The sequence below is a fragment of the Garra rufa genome, chromosome 23, assembly GCF_049309525.1.
Source record: "Garra rufa chromosome 23, GarRuf1.0, whole genome shotgun sequence".
Taxonomy (NCBI): Eukaryota; Metazoa; Chordata; class Actinopteri; order Cypriniformes; family Cyprinidae; genus Garra; species Garra rufa.
In genome coordinates, this window is record NC_133383.1 from 15140392 (window position 1) to 15165204 (window position 24813).

At 32.9% G+C, this 24813-nt stretch overlaps 1 protein-coding gene across 1 annotated transcript in view; it reads right to left on the reverse strand.

The window, feature by feature from the left end:
- Positions 1 to 272: 272 nt before the first annotated feature.
- LOC141299355 (protein phosphatase 1E-like) overlaps positions 273 to 24813 on the reverse strand; it is a 65192-nt gene continuing 40651 nt past the window's right edge. Inside the window, exons 2-7 of the mRNA XM_073829709.1 lie at positions 22691 to 22812; positions 14551 to 14750; positions 10958 to 11146; positions 10734 to 10877; positions 8852 to 8945; positions 273 to 6699 (exon numbers count right to left, since the gene is read on the reverse strand). Coding sequence (XP_073685810.1) covers positions 5756 to 6699; positions 8852 to 8945; positions 10734 to 10877; positions 10958 to 11146; positions 14551 to 14750; positions 22691 to 22812 — 1693 coding nt within the window. The 3' untranslated portion in view covers positions 273 to 5755. The remainder of the gene's footprint in view (positions 6700 to 8851; positions 8946 to 10733; positions 10878 to 10957; positions 11147 to 14550; positions 14751 to 22690; positions 22813 to 24813) is intronic.

The following is a 24813-nucleotide window of genomic DNA, read 5'->3' on the forward strand; positions in this document are numbered from 1 at the left end:
TCATCATGAGCTCAAGTACAATATTTGATGAAACCACATATTGACAAGCAAGTTTTTGCAACTAATGCAAAAGATGATTTAAAATCCTTGCTGCCTTTTTTTTTTTGCTTACTGGCATGCTTTATATAACGCCAAATCTACAAAAGTTTAAATAATGAATTACATCATCCTTGTGCTCACGTAATCATGTATCAAATCTAACCGACTTCCAGCACACCATGAAAAACAATCACGCATCCCATTAAAAAACAAAAGCTCTGAGAGTACAGTAGTGGTTTCTCATCAACACAGGTTTAATAGAATACAGTGATGACCATCAGTAACATAGGTTTCTTTTTTTTTTTTTTTAAAGATACGTTTGTTTTTTCCCCTCTAAGTTGTCTGGAAACCCTTCCTCAGCTTTGTTTTAGAGAAGAAGAGCTTTGAAGAGCTCTCTTCGCTCATGGCTTGCGTAGGTTCATTATTGCTAGCAGAAAAAGAGCAGTACTGAACAGTACATGGACAAAAAGCAGTGACAGCAAGTGAGGAGGGCTAACCGTCATGAACGATCGAGAGCATGCCCTCGACGCAGAAACTATCGCTAACAGGGGAAATGCTGCGTCTAACAGTCAGTCCACGGGGGGGCAAGGCTCAAGAGTACGTGAAGACGAAGTGAGATGTTCTTCTTGGAAACGGAACCATCCGAAAACTTTGGTCCTTTGACTCATTACCACTCGGTGAATAAGCGAGAGCCTGTGAATGCATTACAGACGCCCAGTGCTGCATCTGTTCGAGTTTGCGTGCTTCCAAGTAGTTTTCAAGTACGTACTTCAGTGAGAAGGGGGCGGGGCCGAGGGTTACTGAAAAGCGTTACAGACTTCTGTATCCATCTGAGTTATCAGTGGTGATTAAAATAGCACATTTAGAAGACAGACGTCACATACACATCCCAAACGTTACGCGCACCCACGCACACGCTCAAACACACGTACATGTATACAATATATGTAAGTTACTACACTTCCGATATATAATTTGTGCCCCGTAAGAGGTGCTAGAGGAATGATCGTGAGGGAGATTGTACATGATGGCGAGGGCCAAAGGGGAAGGTTATCTCTGAATCTACACTGCGTATATATCATCTCGAGCACAGCTTCATCACAAGGTCCGTGTCCTGTGAGCTGCACTCATCAATCTCTGGTCATCAATCCTGTCTCGAAGGCCGTATACGAAGGTTTTCCGCTTCTAGTGCAGATCTAGGATTTACGAGGCAGGACAGCCGGTGGCGTGCTTAGAAACTTCCACAAAGGGTATAAAATCGGGATGAATCTCGTAATGGATGGTAGATTCCGTACATACATTCGGGACAGTCTGGGCATCTCGTAAAAGTTTCATTGATCCTGCTCCACGTTTCTGTTTCAGTACATTCGACATCTGGATGTACATTCTGGACCAGTTAAAATGCACCATAACAGATCAACTTCAGAAGCCCCTTTTTTCTGATACGAGAACACTGATGATGGGTGTTGGGCTTTATGCAGGTGAATTTCGTGGTTGGAAGCAGATGAGGAGAGCTTGCATGACAATACACAGGTGATGGATGTTTATGCCCTGCCCCCTCCTGTTATTCATCCCTCCGCCAACAGAAAAATAAATAAATGGAAATTGATTAGTGCAATGGCACGGTAGGGATGGCACAAGTCATAGACATAAGAGGGAAAGAGTTAAGGGTTGCAGCATCGCTAGTCAGAAACACGCATGTGTTTTGTGTCAAGCACCAGGCCTACGCAGGTATCTTGAACAGAAAAATCCAATGGCGTAGCGACTGCGTACTGTGACATTATTTTACTTGCCAAATATGAAAACACGCATATAACTTTGGTGAGAAAAGTGGAGATATTAAAGATTAAAAAAAGCGAATAATCAGATGAATGGTGACTGTTATAACAGAAAAGACCTTCATTCATCTTCGGAACACAAATTGGGATATTTTTTATTGAATCTGAGAGCTTTGTGAACCTGCATAGACAGCACAGTGTTCATCTTGTGAATGAGCGTTGAAGACGGACATGGAAGAGAAGAAATTGTTAAATAAAGTTATTTTTGTTTTCTCGTAGCTTCAGAACATTACAGTTGAGGCACTGATGGACTATTTTAATCATGTCCTTACTACCTTTCTGGGTCTTGAATGTGTCAGTTGCGTTGTTGTCTATTCAGGGTCAGAAAGATTTCGTATTTCATCAAAAATATCTTAATTTGTGTTTCGAAGATGAACAAAGGTCTTACAAGTTTGGAACGACATGAGAGTGAGTAATTAATGACAGAATTTTCGTGTTTGGCTAAACTATTCTTTCAAGTTAGTAATGAGTTAAACATGAATGTTTAAGTACACTATATGTACCATTTTAAAATGGCAACAAATTCTCTCCTAAGTGGTCTAAGTGTTGTATCCATTTCTAAGTAAAGAAACTGGTAGTGTATAGAAAAAAAAAGTGGTAGCGCGATCGGATTTACTCTACATCCACCTCCTAGCCTGTCAAAAACAGGCCCTTGTTGAAAATAATAAAGGCACACATTGTGCTGCTGAAACTCAACTATCCATGTCCTCAACACCTGAGGGGCACTTCAGACTACGAGCCTCTCCTGTCAGCCTTATTTTGTTGTCAAGCAAACCTCTCTTGCTACATTTACACATCCCATACAAACCTACACTACCAGTCCAAAGTTTTTGAACAGTAAGATTTTTAATGTTAAAGAAGTCTTCTTGGTCTGCTTACCAAGCCTGTATTTATTTGATCCAAAGTACAGCACAATTTTGCAGTATTTTTACCATTTAAAATAACATTTCTATTTGAATATTTTAAAATGTAATTTATTCCCATGATTTCAAAGCTGAATGATCACATTTAAAAATATAGTCTAATAGAAAACCGTTCTTTTAAATAGTAAAAATATTAGTTTTTGCTGTACTTTGGAGCAAATAAATGCAGGCATGGTGAGCAGAAGAGACTTCTTTAAAAAAAACATTAATAGTCTTACTGTTCAAAAACTTTTGACTGGTAGTGTATATCTGACAATTAATCAGATCTTAATTCAGCTTGCCAATATAAAGATAATTAATAAGACATATTTGACCAAACATATTTGTTTTGAATGGGAGGTTAATACATTAAGATTATCTTTCTCAACAGGGTTTAACAACACGCTCTTGTCGATGTACTACAGCATTGTTTAGGGATGGTAGTGTGTCTCCTGATGAATACTCAGTCATTTTCTTCTTTGGTTTTAAAAACTGAAAATGTATATACTGCATCTAAATTTAATCTGATATGTTTCTCTCCAAGGCAATGATTGGAAAAGCAACAGGTGTTGTCTGTCAGTGGGTTATGTTATTTCTAGTTGGCGTCATCAAAGGGTGGCAGGAGATATGGTGAATGTGCAAATGCTTCAACGTGGCAGCCGCCCAAAACCAGCCCAGCACTTTCCACAAATAGAATACAAAATAGACCTTAAAATTGTATCTTTTTGTTATTTCAACACACAGTCAGTGAAAGTGGCACTTAACCTTTAACGTCTTGAGGTCAAACTAAATACTATATGAGTTGGTACATTTTAGAATCTTATCAAGATTTTGCTATTTCCTAGCAATAAACATTAAATTAAAAACACAATATTAATAAATTAAAATTATCCACCTTGTTCTTCCCGTAAAGATTGGGCACAGCCATTTTTAAATGGAATGTGTCTGGCTTCCAGTGTATTTTTAGCTATACAAAACGGCTTGTTTTGCGGTTTGATTTAGCAAATTAGTGTGTTTTACTATGTTGTTTTAATGTATTATCTTAATTATGAACACAATGGATTGTAGTGTAAACCGTTTTATCATTTACTGTACGCTGTTATTCCTCTTGTTATTTCCGTACAGTGGCTTATGAACCAGAAAACAGCTTACTTCCGCATTGAAAAATAAGGTGGATACGAGATGGGATACAATTTAGAGTTGTTGTTTTTTACTATTTGTGAAAAGCACCATTTATGGCTTTTAGATAAATGGACACGTTTAACAAAATGAAGGTAAAACATGGGGTCAAAAACAACATCTAAAAACATGCTAAAAACATAAACACACATGAATATGATGCCACTCGTTTCTCAATGACTCATCACAGCCAGGTCATAATTATGCCTGAGCTGTAATTTATAGACGAATCCTAATCTGCAATTTATAGACATTATCACATCCTCGAGTAACCAGTTTATACAATAAGTATACGCTTTAGATGAGGGAAAAAATAATTTTAGAGGTCTACGAGGTCAGTTTCTCTAAAGATTGTAGTGTTTAAACATTAAAATGGCTTCAGTAACCAACACACAAGATCTGTACTCCTGTTGACTGCAATTACCTGCTTGATTCTACACTGGGTTTGCTTGAAACTTCACTTGTGTGTGTCTGTGTGTGTATGAACAGAAGAGAGTTATCATAGTGTTAACAACACTCTTTTTCCCCCCTTCCACACACAGACATGCACACAAATCAAACTGGACCAGAGAGAGGGTTATGAGGAGGAAGCTGGCTGAGAGTGATGAAGGATTCTGATAGGCTGGCTCATATAAGATGAGAGTGGAAGCGTTAAAGCAATGTAGGTTCTCATATGTTTGATTGTGTTTCTGTTCCAGAGCTTAGTGAGCTGCCTGATTCCTACATAGACAGCCGTCTGTGGAACCTCAGCATGGACTCATTTGGACTCTACATAGGCAGCAACACTTTATCTCACAACTTTGAGCTTTTTGTTAGAATTCTGAATTTACATCTCGCAATTGTGACTTTTTCTTAATTTCATATTCCAAGACAAAAAGTCAGTGTGAGCTGGAAAATCAGAATTCTGGAGGCAAAAAAGTTCATAATTATTTTTTTGCTTTGAATTTTGAGTTTACATCACACAATTCAGCTTTTTCTCGGAATTATGAGTTACATCTTGTACTTCTGACTTTGTCTCAGAATTCTGAGAAAAAGAAAGTTCAAAATTCATGTTTTGTTTGCTAAAATTTGAGTGTACATCTGGAATTGTGAGATAAAAAGTCAGAAGTGCAAGATGTAACTTATAATTCAGAGTTTATTTATAGATGTAAATTTCAAATTCTGAGACAGAACTGTAAACTGTCAGAATTCTAAGGGGAAAAAAGTTCAAAATTCATATTTCTTTTGCTGTGACATCAGAATTTAGAATCAGAATTCTAAGGGGAAAAAATTCACAATTCTTAATTTGAGTTTACATCCTGCAATTCAGACTTTTTCTTGGAATTATGATTTACATAGAATTCTGAGATAAAAAGTCTCAAAATTGAGTTCAGCAATTCAGCAATTCTGACTTTTTTTTTCTCTTAATTCTGAGTTTGTATATATAATGAAAATTTGTACATCTTTTTTATAATTTTATTCTGTGGCAGAAATTAGCTTTCATACTGATAATCTTAAATATTTATAGCACACTCAAATATTGGGTAAAATAGTCAGGATTAAAATATAATAAACTGTTTAAAGATTTTTAACTTCTCTCTTCATTCTGGGTTTGTGTTCTGCCCAGAGAATACATGCAATGCTGCCTTAAAGTTTGTTTAATACGAGGAACTTTTTAGATCTAAAAATGCTGCCTATGAAGGCTACTCACTAGGTTTTGAAACAGAGTATGCATGTATGCATTCGTATGCCCCTATTCATGAGCGTGTTTTAGCTTCAGGGACGGAGGGCGGCATGATGGGGCAAGGAAGTTGTCGATTAGACCCTTTTGCTGTGGGTTACATGGGGAAAGGCTATCCCAGGCTTCCTCTCTGGAGAGCGGAGAGGATAGGGCACACTAGGGAAGCAGCTCATAGGGCCGTGACTTTCTCTAGCCCTTCGGACCAGGCGCTGCGATTCCCTCCTCAGGGGCATGACCTCCAGCCGCCTCTTCCTGCGGCCCTCCTGGGGGAAGAGCGCAGCCACCTCCAACAATTGTCCATCTGAGGTGGTCTGCGTGTAGGAGGGCACTCTGGGTTTAGGCTGGGGCTTTTGCCTGTACCCGGAGGGGCCGTCCTCTTGGTAGGGGCGCCAGGCTGCGCCGGCCCCGCCGTAAGGGGGTATCAGGTCTGGCATGACGGTTCTTGTCGGGGGGAGGCTGGATGAAGCTGGGAGCCTGAAGCAGCCAGTCTCTGCACGCAGATCCGGCCCCGTGATGCTCAGACTTGTTCTGTCTGTAAACGAATCCATGCGGTCTTCGTAGGCCAGGTCGGCCGGTGCAGAGCACTGCTGGAGTGGCCAGCCGCTCCGGTTCTTGCCTCCATTCTCTGCCCCTCCATCTTGACACACCAGCTCACTCTGCAAGGACTCTATTTCCTCTTCTTCCTCCTCCTCTCCCGCGTCCTCTACCGGCTCCTCTTCCTGCTCCTCCTCTGGTTCATCTGAGGGTGGGGGCAAACGGGGGTCCCTGAGGAACACCACAATGACTGTGATGTTGTCGCTGGACCCCGCGTCCCGGGCCGAGGCCACTAGCTTGTGGGCCACCATGGCGGTGTCCCCGTTGTTCTCTTGCAAGTGGTCGCTTACCACTCGCACGGCTTCTTCTGGATTCACCGTATCATAGAAGCCATCACAGGCCAGGATCAAGTAGTCCTCGCTGCCATCCAGGTTGAAGGAACTGCAGTCAGCGTCACCACAGATATAGGGCTTGTGTTCTGAGTCACCTGTACATGCAAATGGAAAATCAACTGAAAGTGAATATCACAAATATATATATATATACACACACACACACACACACACACACACACACATACAGTAAAGTAACAAGTAAGTCACAAAAAATCAAAAATTTTCAGAAAGTCAACTGAGATCAGAATTCTGAATTGCACTTCTGACTTTTTAATTTTAGAATTAATGTAAATTTCAAATTCTGAGACAAAAATTCAGAACTGTGAGATCAGATTTATTCTTGGAATTATGAGTTACATAATTCTGAGATTTATCTGAGAATCCTGAGATTGCATTCAGCAATTCTGACTTTTTTTCTTTTAATTCTGAGTTTTTATATATATATATATATATATATATATTTCAAATTCCGAGACAAGAAGTCAGAACTTTTTCAGAAAGTAACAAGTCACAAAAAAATAATTTAATTTTTTTTTCAGAAAAGGTAAACTGTGAATTCCTTACTGTTTAATTACTATAACAAAATTTATATATATTATATTTATATATACATATATATTAATACATATATTGTATTTTAGAAAATATATAGTAAATATATATAGTAAAGTGAAATCACATTTAATATTTTTTACATTTTATTTTTCATTCTCATTAATCACAATAGCATTTCTCATTGATCTAAAAACCAACATAAACGAAAGGCATTAACTAAATACAAAATTTTAAATATAAATATTTTATAGTAAAGTAACAAGTAAAATTAAATAACTAAAAAAACTATATAAATTGAAGGCACTACAACAAATATAAATATATATATTTTATATTTTTATATATATATTATTATTTTTATATATATATTTAATATATATTATTTATTTTAAAATGTATAGTAAAGTGAGAATTAAAAATTAAATAAAAAATGATATGTGATCAATTTCTCATTAATCTAAAAAAATCTACATAAATGAAAGGCACTACAACAAATACAAAATTTTAAATATAAATATTTATGTATTAAAAATATATAGTAAAGTGACAAGTAAAATCACAAACATTTTTAAATATATAAATATATATATATGCGCATATGTATGTGTGTATATGTTAAAGTGACAAGTAAAAAGCACATTACATTATATTTTCAGACTCAGCAATGCAAATAATGGCATAATGCAGTGTCCTAAAATATTCTTCAATCTTCTGTTAAACTAATTATAATTTCTTATTTGCTTCTTTTGATTTTTTTTTTTTTTTTTTGAGTACAATATGACTTGGACATGTTCTGTCTGGACTTGTTTGGTGTTTGTAAAAGACCAGTTGCCTAGGCTATGGCAGAATTAGCCTTGCTTGTCCTATTTATGAATCAAGAGCTTTAAGGGAATTAAATGCTAGACTGATAGGATTATCTGACAGATTAGCCATCAGCATTTAGGGAGTGAAACGGTTCCTGTGCAGGAAGTTGTGGGAACCCTGCCCAAGGATTTTGCAGGAGGTCAGTCTTTGTTATTGCAGGGATGCTCATTAGCCTGAATGCCGTAATCTTACCCTGGCTAATGTACATACTGTAAAGTACACTGATAATTTATCAATAATTTATTGAGGTAATGAAAAAGTTTGTATGCTTTTTCAACTCCAACCACAGTTGGTCTGATTACACAAGTTTTGAAACAGTAGGGTGGTTTAAGTTTTGACAAGAATCGATATTGTTTTTCGAAAGCACACAGACTCAGCTACTGATTTAGACCTGCACAATCTGGTTACATTGATTACATTGAGTCTGTGCCAGGGTTTGCTTTCTAAAACACTGTCTCCTTCATACTGAAATCTATGGTGTGATGATAAAGGGTTTTCTGCTGTGGCCTGTATATCCGCTTCTAAAAATATGCAACCACTGACCTTTAGTTCACTTTAACTTACAAAAGATCCAGCCTAAATAAGTGAATACTTGAAAGAGCACAAAAGCAAAGGCTTTCACAACCATCTTAAGGATGCCTTTGGCTCAATTACTGGGATTTGTGAAGCGTATTCTCTGTAAAGCTGCTTTAGAATACTGTATGTATTGAGAAAAGCACTATTCAATATAATTATGTAGGCTGTCACAGCATTTTACACAATGTTTGCTAGGAATACAATCAGAGCTGTCAGTTTAGCTTGTTAAACTGTGTAAATGGCCCATACCGATGGCTCTTGACACGGACAGGCTGCCGTTCACCCTCCATGTGCCGAACCAGATCACACACCCTCCCAAAGCCTCAATCCTCTTTTTCTCATCCTGTACACGCATAAACAAACAAACAATATGGTCATGAGGAGTCATTAACCATAATCATGTTCAGTTCAGTGTCAATTAGTGAAACTAATCAGCTGAACTTTGACTTCTATTCAGTTTCATTATATAGATAAAGCTCCAAAGACGTGGCTCAACAGATCCACTCTTGGGAGTGCATTATGTAACACAGATTTGCTGTCACATGACTCTTGTCAATTGAATGGACTGTGCTAAAGAACATCCCACATAAAGAGCTGAACTGAGATATAAACGATAAATTAAAAATACATTATGCAAATTAAATTGGCATATATAAACTTGTACACCTGACCATTTTATTTTAGTCTAATAAAATTAAAAATTAAATTAAATTGGCATATATACCAATTTATATTAGTCTAATAAAACAAAATAAAAAATTAAATTAAATCAAATTAAATTGGCATATATACTTGGAACACCTGACCATTTTATATTAGTCTAATAAAATAAAAAAATTAAAAATTAAATTAAATTGGCATATGTACTTGGAACACCTGACCATTTAATTTTAGTCTAATAATTTTTTTTTTAAATTAAATTAATATAAAATGGTCATGTGTTCCAAGTATATATGTCAATTTAATTTGGTCTAATAAAAATAAAAAAATTGGCATATATACTTGGAACACATTACCATTTTATATTAGTCTAATAAAATAAAATAAATTAAATTAAATCAAATTAAATTGGCATATATATACTTGGAACACCTGACCATTTTATATTAGTCTAATAAAATAAATTAAATTAAATCAAATTAAATTGGCATATATACTTTACCATTTTATTTTAGTCTAATAAAAAAAAATTAATTAATATAAAATGGTCATGTGTTCCAAGTATATATGTCAATTTAATTTGGTCTAAGAAAAAATAAAATAAAATTGGCATATATACTTGGAACACCTGACCATTTTATATTAGTCTAATAAAATAAAAAAATTTAATTAAATTGGCATATATACTTGGAAAACCTGACCATTTTATATTAGTCTAATAAAATAAAAAAATTTAATTAAATTGGCATATGTACTTGGAATACCTGACCAATTTAAATTAGTCTAATAAAAAATTAAATTAAATTGCTATAAATATAAAATGGTAAGGTGTTTAAAGTATATATGCCGATTTGATTTAATTTATTTTATTTTATTAGATGAATATAAAATGGTCAGATGTTTAAAGTATATGTCTAATAAAATAAAATAAAACTAAATTAAAATAAACTTGGCATATGGAATTGTTACACCTAACCATTTTATATTCATCTAATAAAATAAATTAAAAATATTTATATAAAATTGGCATATATACTTGGAACACCTGACCATTTTATATTTTTCTAATAAAATTAAATCAAATCAAATCGGCATATATACTTTAAACACCTTACCATTTTATATTAGTCTAATAAAATAAAATTAAACTAAATTAAATAAATTTGGCATATGGAATTGGAACACCTAACCATTTTATATTAATCTAAAAAAAAAAAAAAATAAAAAAAATAAATAATAATTGGCATATATACTTGGAGCACTTGGCCATTTTATATTAATCAAATAAAATAAAAATACATTAATAAATTTGCCATATATACTTGGAACACCTGACCATTTCATATTATTCTAGTAAAATAGACATATGGACTTGAAACACCAGACCATTTTATATTAGTCTAATAAAATAAAATTACAATTAAATGTATTAAAAAAATGTCAAAAATAATAAGAAATAAGTCATTCTCACCTCTCTGTCAGGTTTGTGTGGTTTCATCAGCTCCACCGGTTGACCTTTCTTTACCATCATGACCTGAGAGTCGCCCAGCCAGGTTACGTACAGCGTGCGACCCCTCAGAAAGGTCACGACCCCTGTGGTGCCACAGCGCAGGTTCTGTTCCAAACATATACAGATGCTGTCAATGCAAAAAGGGCTGATATGAGCATCTTGATGTTTGAGGGGTAGAAACTCACCTCACGTGATGCCTTCTGTATGAAGCGCTCATCTGTTAGCTTGAAGGAGTGACACAGAGCCTCTCCGGCGTCTTGACTGAACATTTCTTGTCTGACCAGATTTACGTGCAGGTGATTGGCAGCATAGATGGCAGCATCCACCCCACCGTGACCATCAAAAACGCCGAAAAAAGCCTGCTCTTCCTGATCCTAAACACACATACTTTGTTAGCTTTACCTCATTAAAAAATAACTTAATTTTTCATTTAATTGATGATTGCAGATTACATGATTCAAAGTGTTTTGTTACAGTTGCTAAACTGAAAGAAATGTTCCTGTTGTTATTCATTAAAAAATAGCTTATTGCCACATAAAAGACCTCATAATCCATTCTTAATTGAAATAAATCCCTGTAAATGTCTCAATCCGTGCGAAACGGAAAACAAAAACAGGCCAACCTCTGGCATCCAACAGATCAGAAGCTGCTCTCTAATCAACTGCAGTCAACGTAGCTAAATGAAATATTACACATGAGAAATATATGCAGATCAAAATGTTGGTGCTTCCTCTTGTCGATCGCTTTTAATTATCAGCAGCTTACGAATTATTAAATGGCTTCGTTCCATAGCAGGCCCGGTCAAACGGAATAAGCTCTCATTGGTATAAATACGGATTTCATTATGGAAGAATCCCTGAGCTGCCATTACTGTGACACTGTGTCTGTGCTGTACCCGAGCGTCTCGAGATAATATGAAAATGCTCACATTTAGTTGAGGTTTTTATGACACATGGATGCATTCAACAACAGTTTTGATTTTGATTAATTTGTTCTTTTTTTATTAATCACTTAATACAATAATCCACATCTTATCTAATGCATGCAATGATCTGTATGCAACAAAATTAGTTTTTCACCCACAAGGGGACAAAATTAAGTGGAGGATATATGTAAAACAAACAAACAGTACAGGTCAGGATAATCATAAATTAAAAACATTAAAATGGATCTTGCAACTTTTTATTGTTAGTTTATAGAAAATGAAATGCATAATCATCACAGACCCTAAGTCTCTGTGATTTAATTTCTTCTGGACTAAAATATTTGCATAATATGCATAAAATACAAATCAAATGCATCTTTTTTTCTATTGCAGGTCATTAAAAAGTTTGTGATTTAGTTTCACTTTTTTGGTGCCTTTTCCAATAGTTATTCTGAACATTTCAATCTAAAAACAGCTCTCTAGGACTGAAATATTAGCATATAATTCAACACTCTGTATTCTATGCATATGCATAAAACAAACACAAATCAAATACATACTGCAGCTTTTTTAATTGTAGTGAATATAAAATTTGAATTAATATATGTATATGAATTTACTGGATCATATACACCTTTTGTGTTTTTATTAATATTTTTGTGATCATTTCAAAGTAAAAATTGCTATGTAAATTAGATAATACTTCCGGCAGTAGTGAGTATTATAAACATATGGAAGCACATTCCTGCCACATGAATAAAAAAAAAAAAATGTAAAAAAAGATTGCGACTTATCTCGCAGTTCTGACTTTTTTTCTCAAAATTGATATGTAATTTTAATAGACATAAAGAAATAAAGTCAAAATGATAATAACTTGCAATTCTAACTTTTTGTCTCACAAATACGAGTTTATGCAAGTTTATATCTCGCCATTCAGATTTTTTTCTTACAATTCTGACTTTTTCATTTTTGAGAAATAAAGTCAGAATTGCGAGATAACTTGCATATGCAGATTTTCTTACAATTGCAAATTTATATCTTATAATTTTGAGAAAAAATTCAAAATTGCAAGTTATAAAGTCCAAATTTTGATGTTGTCAGAATTGCAAGTTTATGTCTCACAGTTCTGACTTGATAGCTCGCAATTCTGAGAAAAAAAGGTCAGAATTGTGATATAAAATCCTACTTGCAAGTTATAAAGTCAGAATTATGTGATATAAACTCACAATTGCAAGAAATAAAGTCAAAGTTGTAAGATAAAAAGGCAAAAAGTCAAAATTGCAAGTTTATATCTCGCAATTCAGAATTTTTTTTCCTCGCAATTCTGACTTTTTTCTCAGAATTGTGAGATATGAACTCACAATTGTGAGTTTGTCAAATAATGTAAGTCCAAATTTTGATAAATCAGAATTGTGAGATAAGAAAAATTGTCAGAATTGTAAGATAAGTTGCAATTACCTTTTTATTTTTTATTCAGTGGCACTAACAGGCTTCCATACATATGACAAACGTAATTGTTTTCGCTTTTTACATTTTTAATAGAATTCTTTTAACTACGACAAAGTGTACTCCTGAGTGTGCATCTTTTTTCCCCCATTTTTATTTTATTATTATAGGACAGTGTAGAGCAGACAGAAAGCGAAGTGAGACAGAGAGAAGGGGGTGGGATCGGGAAAGGTGCTCAAGCCAGAATTCAAACTCGGGATGCCCGTAACACTATGATATGTCGGCGCACTGCCCACAGGACCATTGGCGCCAACCAGGTTGCATCATTTAATTATGTTAGGAGCATTCTAGTTTTGTATGTTGCTCAGGGGAACAGCACTGATAGAACAACAACTATGTTTATGTTTCTCTCTCTCTCTGTGTAAATGCATTGAATGATGTCCACTTATGGCTGAGACTGGTCTCTGATCTGCTTCTGCCTAAGGCAAAGGGATACTGGTGTTTGCCAATAATACCAGTAAAAGCCCAGCATTTGTCAAACGGCTACTGGATGTGACAGATGAAGAACCGCCTATGAGTAAAGTGTGGTAGGGAAGAGCGTATTGATAAAACGTGCTCCCATTAGGATGGAATATTCCCCACAGTCGTGCTTTAGGGAGAGTCTATTTCATGCTAGTGGACAGCAATGTCACAGTGTCTGCTCTTATTAGCGGAAGAATAGCCCACACATCTCATCTGAAACAAAGTAGATCTGGACGTGAGGCGGCAAATCTGTCTGCACTTATTGCTTTCCGGTGAAGGAGCACATTCTCGCTCGACTGGAAATTACACTGACAATCAGGAAAGAAATTGCATAATGCTGCTTCTTCAGAGATGTTAGGCTCAACACAACTCTATTACACAGAAAAATTGATGTTAAGTGTATTGATGCTTTAGCATCAACCTAGATATTTGTATGAGATGTTTGTTAAAGTGCGGAAGGCTCAGCAGAGGCCTTGAAATGAGTTTTTGATGAAAAACACTCATGAGCTGCTGACAGCCTTAGTATTCATCAGCTGTTAGATGACTTTGAATTTGCCTGTGGGTCGGAGCTGTGGCTTAGCAGCTTGCACAAATCCTCAGACATATTGAGCCCTGTTGCTCATTCGGGTGCTGCAGGATTAAATCCATCTTGCAATATTTCCTGATAATATTTTATCCCTTCTGGGCCTTGAACGTGTCATTTATGTTGCAGTCTATGCAGGGTCAGAAAGCTTTTGGATTGCATCAAAAATATCTTAATTTGTGTTCCGAAGATTAACGTCAAGTCTTACGGATTTGGAATGACATGATGGTGAGTAATTAAATACAGAACTATCATTTTTGAGTGAACTCATGATCAAGTGAAAGTCATGATGAAGGTCATACCTGTAGATTGAAGAGCGTGTTGAAGTCAGGAATGACGACGTGTTTGTCTTCCATCTTTCGGCGCATGTTTTTAATAGCGTGGATGGAGGTCTCATAGTATGGCAATTGGCGGCGGCGATATGGGAACTCCTTTAGCCAATGACAGCATGTCTCGCATAGCTTATTGAAGATCAGCCGGGCCAGCTTCACCGACTCAATCTCTGTCGTGGCAAATAACATGTTACATGTTATACAAGCGGAAATAAACACTCTGAGCTGCTTAGATTCAAGATGACTAAGCATCCATTCTTTCATATGTCACAACAGTGTTAAAAAACACATACATGCATCATACACAAACAGACAGTGCTGTTTTTTTTCTCACAAGCCAAACAGATTTGATTGCAATATCATACTGGAAAGGAAGAGTGCATGCGCTGCTGATTAAATGCACAGTGGAAGCGGAATCGAGGACAGTGGGCAAAAGAGGCCATCTGCCAACTGAGAAAGAGAGAGAGGAGGTGACTGGTTAATGATGATGGGATTGTTCCAGCTCTGGTCTCTGTGGACTAAAACTGACATTCCGTCGTTCTGTGAAGTTCTTGTCAATATCTCTCAAGCACACGCTCTGCCTTTACACCCACCTGTGAACTATATGCTGCTCTTTATGTCCTCAAAGCTTTCCAGGTAGTGATATAAAGTGTTTAAAGTGTTTAATGGATAACTATAAATAAAGTTGCCTATCAAAGGGATAGTTTATTAAAAAAATCTGTCATTTAATCATGTTTTTTTCCAAACCAACATTTTGGCAGATCAAAGTGCATCACATCCGGTTAAATGACACCAATTGCTACTGGTTCTCATGTCACTATGGAAGCCTGTTTCTGCCACTGAATAAAATATTAAAAAGGTAATTGCGACTTTTTATTCACAATTTGGACTTTTTTTCTCAGAATTGTGCAATACAAACTCGCAATTGCAGGTTATAAAGTCAGAATGGTGAGCTATTAATTTGCCATTCTGGGGAAAATTTTTTAGCAATTCTGACTATTTATTTGCAATTGCTAGTTTAAATCTTTGAGTTTAAAACTTCATTTAAGTGATATAAACTCGCAATTTTGAGAAAGTCACAATTGTGAGGTATAAACTTGCAATTCTGAAGAAAAAAAAATATTGTGAAATATAAACTCAATTCTGAGAAAAAAGTCAGAATTGCAAGATGTAAACGTAGTTCTGAGGAAACTGTCAGATATAAACTCGCAATTCTAAGAAAGTCAATTCTGAAAAAAAAATCACAACTGTAAGATATAAACAAGTTACAATTGCGAGACAAACGTGCAATTCTAAGAAAAAAAGTCACAATTGTGAGATGTAAACTCACAATTCTGAGAAAAAAGTCACACTTGTGAGATATAAACTCGCAATTCTGACGCTTTATCTCAAGTTTGTATTTCGCAATTGTGACTTTCTCAGAATTCCGATTTTATATCTTTAAATTCTGACTTTATAACACAGACATAAACACTATATAAACTCACAATTCTAAGAAAAGTCACAATTGTGAGATAAGTCACAAATGCTAGACAAACTCCTAATTCTAAGAAAAGTCACAATTGTGAAATATAAACTCACAATTTTGAGAAAAAGTCACAATTCTGAGAAAAAAAGTCACAATTGTGAGATGAAGTCACAAAGATAAACTTGCAATTCTGACGCTTTATATCTCAAGTTTGTATCTCGCAATTGTGACTTTCTCAGAATTCCGATTTTATATCTTACAATTCTGACTTTATAACACACAACTGTTATTTATTAAGTTAGAATTGTGAGATATAAACTCGCAATTCTGAGAAAATATTTGTCTTTTTTTTCCCAATCAGAACTGGACTTTATTTAAAAAAAAAAAAAAGTCAGAATTGCAAGAAATAAAATCAGAATTGTGATAAACTGAGTTTACATCTCGCAATTTTGATTTTATTTATTGCAATTGCAAGTTTATGTCATGCAATTCTGACTTAATTCCGACTTATAAACTCTTAATTGCGAGTTTATATCACACAATTCTGAAAAAAAGAATTGCCCATTTAACCCTCATACCGTAAGCTGGACAAATGTGGGCAAAATAATTTTAATTAATTTTTTAAAAATACTTCCCTTGATCTGAGTGGTACAAGACTTGGTGACTTTTCCTAAGTTTGCTACCTGAACACGCAAAAAAAAAAAAAGACTCGATTCTACAATGTTAAGTGGGTGAAAAAAAAAAACTCCTTAATCCCGTATTCGTGGACAAAAATGGGCACCCATAGGAATGAATGGGAAAAACTGTAATTCAGAGAATTTTTTTTTATTTTTGTCAAATAAAAATCAGTAGATCCAATACAACGCATATATTACATACACAAAAATGAAGGGGTGATCCTGTACAACCTTCTCAACATGGCAACAACTCACACTCACACACACACACACACACACACACACAAACACACACACACACAAACACAAACAAACAATGCATTCAATGAGCCTATAACAGAGCTGGAATTTTTTTTTTTTTTTTTTTTTTTTTTTAATAAAAACTCACTCACACATACAAACATAAAGACCCAGGAATTGGCACCAATTAGTTTGAGTTATTGAAATTTGATGTTCTTTGTTTCAAATAAATAAATAATGATTTACTACTTTGTCTTTTCCTTATAGCATGGTCATATATATCTAAGCATATTTTGGCATCTTTGTATAGTCTCACCTAACACAGATATATGTTTATTAAAATTACAATTTTAAGTTGTGATAAAGTAAAAAAAATTAAGAGGTCAAATTCATCATAACAGTGGTTCATAGAGTTCAACCTATATGCAGCAATTCAGTACTGCAGCCATCTAGTGGTTATTGATATTATTGTTTTTTTTGTTAATTTTATACTAACATAAGACACCAGATGTCACCAAAGTCACTTCATCTTTAGGTTTTAACTCTCTGAACTTACTGGAATGATTTTTTTAATTAAGATAATTAAATATTAAATATAACATAAAAATAAGCATTATTTACATAAAAAAATATGGTACTTTTAGAGGTAAATAAATTCAAAAATACCCCCAAAATAAAAAAAAACACCATAAATTGATAGATTTTATTTTATCGAAGATAGTGATATAACATTTATTGAACACAAATTTTTTGATCACACCTGAGACCTCTGTGCCCACATTTGTCCACAAACACGGGATTAAGGGCTGTAAAGTCAATACGGTATTAGGGTTAAATCTTACAATTCTGACTTCATTTCTCAGAATTGTATGATATAAATTCACCAAAAATGCACCAAATTTGAATATCTGGAAGTGTGAATAAAATGTATAATAAAAACAGATACAGAAGACCTGGAATATACCATATGAGAATTACTTTTATTGGGCTTTTTATTGAGTTTTTTGTCTTCTGGTCAATGCATTCACTGTCTGGAAAAGTGCAGCATTAGCATTCTTTAAAGCATCTTTTGTTTGATTACAAAGAGAAGAAAGAAAGTAAATCATACAGGTTTGGAAAGACATGAGGGTAAAACAATTGACAGAATTTTTATTTTTGTGTACACAAAACCTTTAAAGTATCATTGGCAAGCATGTCATTTGTTTCTCAAGCTCATAAGAGCGTTTGCATGCCAAAACACATGGCAAAGTCCTAGATTTGCCTAATGGAGTGCCTGTTTTTTTATTACGCCATTTATTGCATATTTTTCCTAGGCTGCATTTTCGTCTGCCTCAGTACTGCCTTTGACAGATGTATTTTAGCATTGTGTGGCTGAAGAGCCCTTTTAGATTTTTTGATGGTTGTAAAAGTAGACATTACATGCTCTTTTCTCTTCCCTTAGCCTTTCAGATGCTCTCTCTGTCTTGTCTCCGTGGGCACAATGTCTGAATTTAATCTGCCATCTGAGGGCTGAGTTGGTGAACAGTATGTACTGCCATTGCCCTGAGCAGACGTCTGTCTGCCGCCCATTGTACTGATGTCAGTCGTTTCCACTGCTACGACTTACACTAAGCATACTCTCTGCTGCTGGAACAGGTCACGTCATGTAGGCCTGTTTAAAGGACTGTACCTCCCGTAAAACCCTTTATCAACTGTCCTAGCTGAGGCAAACCAGACTCGGCTCAAGTGGAGTTCTCGTTCTCTGACGTATTTTTGAGCGGTGCTTAAACGCAACACAGATTGCAGTCCATCTGGATTTATAAATCTACCGTCCATTCAGGAAAGTGTCTGGGATCAGCGGGCTATGTGAATGTCTGTGCTAACTCATGACGGCAATCGTTGGATGTGAACCACAGAGAATTATTGCAGCCTTCATGACTTGTCGGAATGATTGTATTTATGAGATCAGTGCACATGAACGCCACCACAATGTTGTAATTACCAGTGGAGAAACTCTGAATTTTCTTCCAGAGTTGTCATATGTCTATTAAAGAATTATGGTGGAAACAAATTGCTGTCGGTCATAATTAAAGATGAAATATGTCATTTTACTAACAGAAAACTAACAGAAGCTGAACTGTAATCTGTTTGGAAGGGCAAACCAAACTACATTTCCATTCTCTGTGGCAGCACAAGAATGTTAAAAAGACATAATAAAATATGTATTGAAATTCTAGACTAATTTGTCAAAGTAAACCGAAAAGATACAAATATATAAAGCAGTACGAAATGTTAAAATATATTTTAAAACATGCATATTAAAGTTTTATACTTTTTGTCAAAATAAATCGAAAAAATATAAATATATAAAGGCAGCACAAAACGTTTATATATATATATATATATATATATATATAAACATGGATATTAAAATCCTATACTATTTTGTCAAAATAAATGAAAAGATATAAATATGTAAAGCCGCAAAAAATTTAAAAATATATAAATAACATAATAAAATTATACTATTATAAAAAATATACTATTTTGTCAAAATAAATTGAAAAGATGTAAATATATAAAGAAATACAAAATGTTAAAATATAAAAAAAAATTATATATTGCATATATTTATATATTGAATTAATATGCACATTAAAATTCTCTACTTTTTGTCAAAATAAATCGAAAAGACAAATATATAAAGCAGGACAAAATGAAAAAAATATATAAATAACATGCATATTAAAATTCTATACTATTTTGTCAAAATAAATCGAAAAAATATAAATATATAAAGCAGCAAAAAAATGTTAAAATACATAAAAAAAACCATTCATATTAAAATTCTATACTGTTTTGTCAAAAAAAGATATGAATATATAAAGTAGCACAAAATTAAAATATATATATAACATGCATATTAAAATTCTATACAATTTTTTCAGAATAAACCGAAAAGATAAAAATATATATTTTAAAACATGCATATTAAAATTCTATACTTTGTCAAAATAAATAAAAAAGATATAAATATATAAGGCAGCACAAAACGTTAAAACATGCATATTAAAATTCTATACTGTTTTGTCAAAATAAATAAAAAAAGCAGCACGAAATGTTAAAATATATTATAAAAAATGCATATTAAAATTGAAAACTTTTTTGACAAAATAAATCGAAAAGATAAATATATAAGGCTGCACAAAACTAAAATATATATAAAAAACATGCATATTAAAATTCTATACTATTTTGTCAAAATAAATCGAAAATATAAAAAATATATAAAGCAGCACAAAATGTTAATATACATAAACATTAAAATTCTATACTGTTTTTTCAAAATAAATCGAAAAGATATAAATATATAAAGCAGCACGAAATGTTAAAATATATTTTAAAACATGCATATTAAAATTGTATACTATTTTGTCAAAATAAATCGAAAATAAATAAATGCATAAATCAGCACAAAATGAAAAAATATATAAATAACATGCATATTAAAATTGTATACTTTTTTGTCAAAAATCGAAAAGACATAAATATGCATGTTTTAAAATATATTTTAACATTTCGTGCTGCTTTATATATTTATATCTTTTATTCTGAAAAAATTGTATCGAATATTAATATGCATGTTTTTTTATATATTTTAACATTTTGTGCTGTCTTATATATTTGTCTTTTCGATTTATTTTGACAAAAAAGTATACAATTTTAATAAGGCAGCACAAAACGTTAAAATATATAAAAACACGCATAATAAAATTCTAAACTTTTTTGTCAAAATAAATTGAAAAGATATAAATGTATATAAAGCAGCACAAAATAAAAAATGCAAATAACATGCATATTAAAATTCTATACATTTTTTTCAAAATAAACCGAAAAGATAAATATATAAAGCAGCACAAAATGTTACAATACATAAATGACATTAAAATTCTACACTGTTTTGTCAAAATAAATCAAAAAGATATAAATATATAAGCAGTACAAAATGTTAAAATAACCAAATTAATAAACAAAATCATATTAAATAATTATACATTGACTAAATAAATGTAAAAAAAAATATAATACTAAAAACATAAAATTAATTATTTTATATGATACAAGTGCATTATAATTTATTATTTTCATGTTATGTTTGATGTTAAAATTATACAGTATACTGTCTAAATAAATTCAAAATATGCTAAAAAAAATTATTTTAAATGCTACAAGTGCATTATATGATAATTATTTTCATGTTATGGTTGATGTTAAAATTATACATTGACTAAATAAATTTAAAAATATAATACTAAAAACATAAAATTATTTTAAATGCTACAAGTGCATTATAATTTATTATTTTCATGTTATGGTTGATGTTAAAATTAAACAGTATACTGTCTAAATAAATAAAAAATATAATACTAAAAATACAATTATTTTAAATGCTACAAGTGCATTATAAATAATAATTATTTTCATGTTAAGGTTGATGTTAAAAATGTACAGTGCATTGTCTAAATAAATTAAAAATATACTAAAAATAAAATTATTTTAAATGCTACAAGTGCATTATAATGATAATTATTTTCATGTTATGATTGATGTTAAAATTATACATTGTCTAAATAAATAAAAATATATAATACTAAAAACAAAATGAATTATTGTAAATGCTACAAGTGCATTATAATTTATTATTTTCATGTTATGGTTGATGTTAAAATTATACATTGACTAAATAAAACAAAAAATGTATAATAAAAACATAAAATTAATTATTTTAAATGCTACAAGTGCATTATAATTTATTATTTTCATGTTATGGTTGATGTTAAAATTAGACATTGTCTAAATAAAATCAAAAATATAATACTAAAAACATAAAATTAATTATTTTAAATGCTACAAGTGCATGATAATAATTATTTTCATGCTATGGTTGATGTTAAAATACAGCATACTTTTTAAATAAATAAAAAATCTAATGCTAAAATAAATTATTTTAAATGCTACAGTGCATTAAAATGCTAATTATTTTCATGGTATGGTTGATGGTAAAAATGTAGTGTATTGTCTAAATAAATATAACAAAAAAAGATATAAGAACATTTTTAGAGATAACAGCAAAGGTAACCTAAATGTAAAAATAAAAGAAATTGGCATGTACAATTAAACAAAAATTAAATATGCAATATTGAGCGTTACAGATTAAAAAAAAAAATCTTAAATATAGGCCAATGACAATATGCCATTAACATATTGTATGTCCACAATCGAAATGCAAAGGAGTCTTGCCGGTGAAAGCGAAGTGAAGGGGAAATGAATCAGATCGGACACAATATCATAAAGAAAGGTGTCAAATATGAATTGCTCCTTTCTAAACCAGCCAAAACTGTGTTCTCACCTCAAATTCCTTTGCCATTTCAATTCGAATATAGAAAGATAAGAAAGCAATTCAGGCCACCGTTAAGTTAGTACGTGACCTAAATTTGCAGTTGAATAGGAGGCTTAAAATTGTGCAGAATGGCCTACATTTGGATCAAATATCACGAGATCTCTACTCGATAGCAAGGCTTCAATGCAGACCTGACTCATTCACTGGCTTTATTGACACTGCACAACTTCAGATGGATTAAGAAAATCACAATGAATCTACACTAGGCTTGTCTCGTTCAAAAATAAGACTTCACAGTCCAAGTTACGTCTATGTGGTGTGGTGTGGTTTTTATAGGGCACTTACGAGGCAGCGTGTCTGTTCCATCCTCCGCACTCTTGTTGAGATAGTACACGGAGAGATCGCTTTGCAGGATACTGTCTGCTGTACCACGGGCCAGGGCTGCGGCCAAGGAAAAAGGGCAATTACTGTAAAAGAGAGATGAAGAGAGAGACAGAGAGCTTTAAAACATCTGCTGAGATCACGAAAACATTATGCAAAGGAGCGCTTGATTCAATTTTTCCTTCTTTTTTCAGTACAGAGCGAGTGCTCATTAAACCGTGAGATGATGAGTAGGAGGCAAAAGCAATATGCACAGGTCAAAACAGAAAATGGTCAAAGATATTCCAGCTGAATATGATCACTGTGCATCAAAAACCGCTTTTTCTGTGTCTTTAAAAAAGCTTGTGGTGAGGAACAAGGGTAGAAAGCTGAACTGTAAGTGTTAAAGCCTGGCTTTTTAACTACTGATGTGAATATCCTTTTAGGGCTTGTCGCTCTGATGGATTGAGAGAGTGAAGAGAGGCACTCTAAAACTAGCATGACCCAAATCCACTCCAGCACTCTGCCGCTCTGAGAGCAGAGACCCCGCTGGATCACTGAAAATAAATACAACCGCGCGTTATGAAATCAAGAGCCGTCACTTAAAGACAAGCCCCGTCATCCCCATAAGAGGATTTCATAAGAGATGATTGTGGAATTCTCATCCGAACAGAACAGGGATCTCCCCATTAAATGACTGACAATGACTTTTAAGATAAGGACCAGAAATCCTACGTGTTCATATGGCGTATTGACATTATGAACACATTTTTGTGGTGGATTACAAGAATATAGAGGAAAATCTATATCTACATCTATCAATGTTGGAAACAGTTGCTGCTTAATATTTTTTGGGAATCTGTGATACTTTTTTCAAGGTTCTTTGATGAATAAAACGTTAAAAAGAACAGCATTTACTCAAAGCAGAAATCTTTTCTAACAATGTAAGTCTTTACTATCAATTTTTTTTATTTATTAATTTAAACATCCTTGCTGAATGAACGTTTTCATTTCTTTCAAATAAAGAAAAAAAAAAAATTACCCCAAACTTTGAACAGTAGTGTTTATTGTTACAAAAGATGCCTGTTTTAAATAAATGCTGTTCTTATTCATGTTTTATTCACAAAGAATCTTTAAAAAAAATTATCACAGGTTCCAAAAGAATATTAAGCAACACAACTGTTTCCAACGTTGATGATAAAGCAGCATATTACACTGAAAAAAATGATTTATTGGTAAGTGGTTGCAGTAGTTACATTTAAATAAACAAATTTTGTTGACTAACTTTCAAAAAAACTTTTTTTACTTAAATGCAGCTAAAATAAATTGATTGCAACCACTTACCTTGAAAAAAATTATTAATTGAATTTACTAAAAATTTTTAGTGTAGAATGATTTCTGATGGATCATGTGACACTAAAAAACAGTAATGATACTGAAAATTCAGCTTTGATCACAGGAATAAATGCTATTTTAAAGTATATTAAATAGAAAACTGTTATTTTAAATTGCAATAATATATTTGACAGTATTACTGTTTTAATTAAATAAACACAGCCTTGATGAGCAGAAAAGATCTTACTGATCCAAAATTTTGAATGGCAGAATATATATGTGACCCTGGACCACAAAACCAGTCTTAAGTCGCTGGGGTTTGTTTGTAGCAATAGCCAAAAATACATTGCATGGGTCAAAATTTTTGATTTTTCTTTTATGCCAAAAATCCTTGAGAAATTAAGTAAAGTTCATGTTCCATGAAGATTTTTTGTAAAATTCCTACTGTAAACATATCAAAATGTAATTTTTGATTACTAATATGCATTGTTAAGAACCTAATTTGGACAACTTTAAAGGTGATTTTCTCAGTCTTTTTGATTTTTTTGCATCCTCAGATTTCTGATTTCAAATAGATGTATCTCGGCCAAATATTGTCCTATCCTAACAAACCATAAATCAATAGAAAGCTTATTTATTGAGCTTTCATATGATGTATAAATCTCAGTTTTGTCAAATTTAACCTTATGACTGGTTTTGTGGTCCAGGGTCACACACACATATATATATATATATATATATATATATATATATATATATATATATATACATAT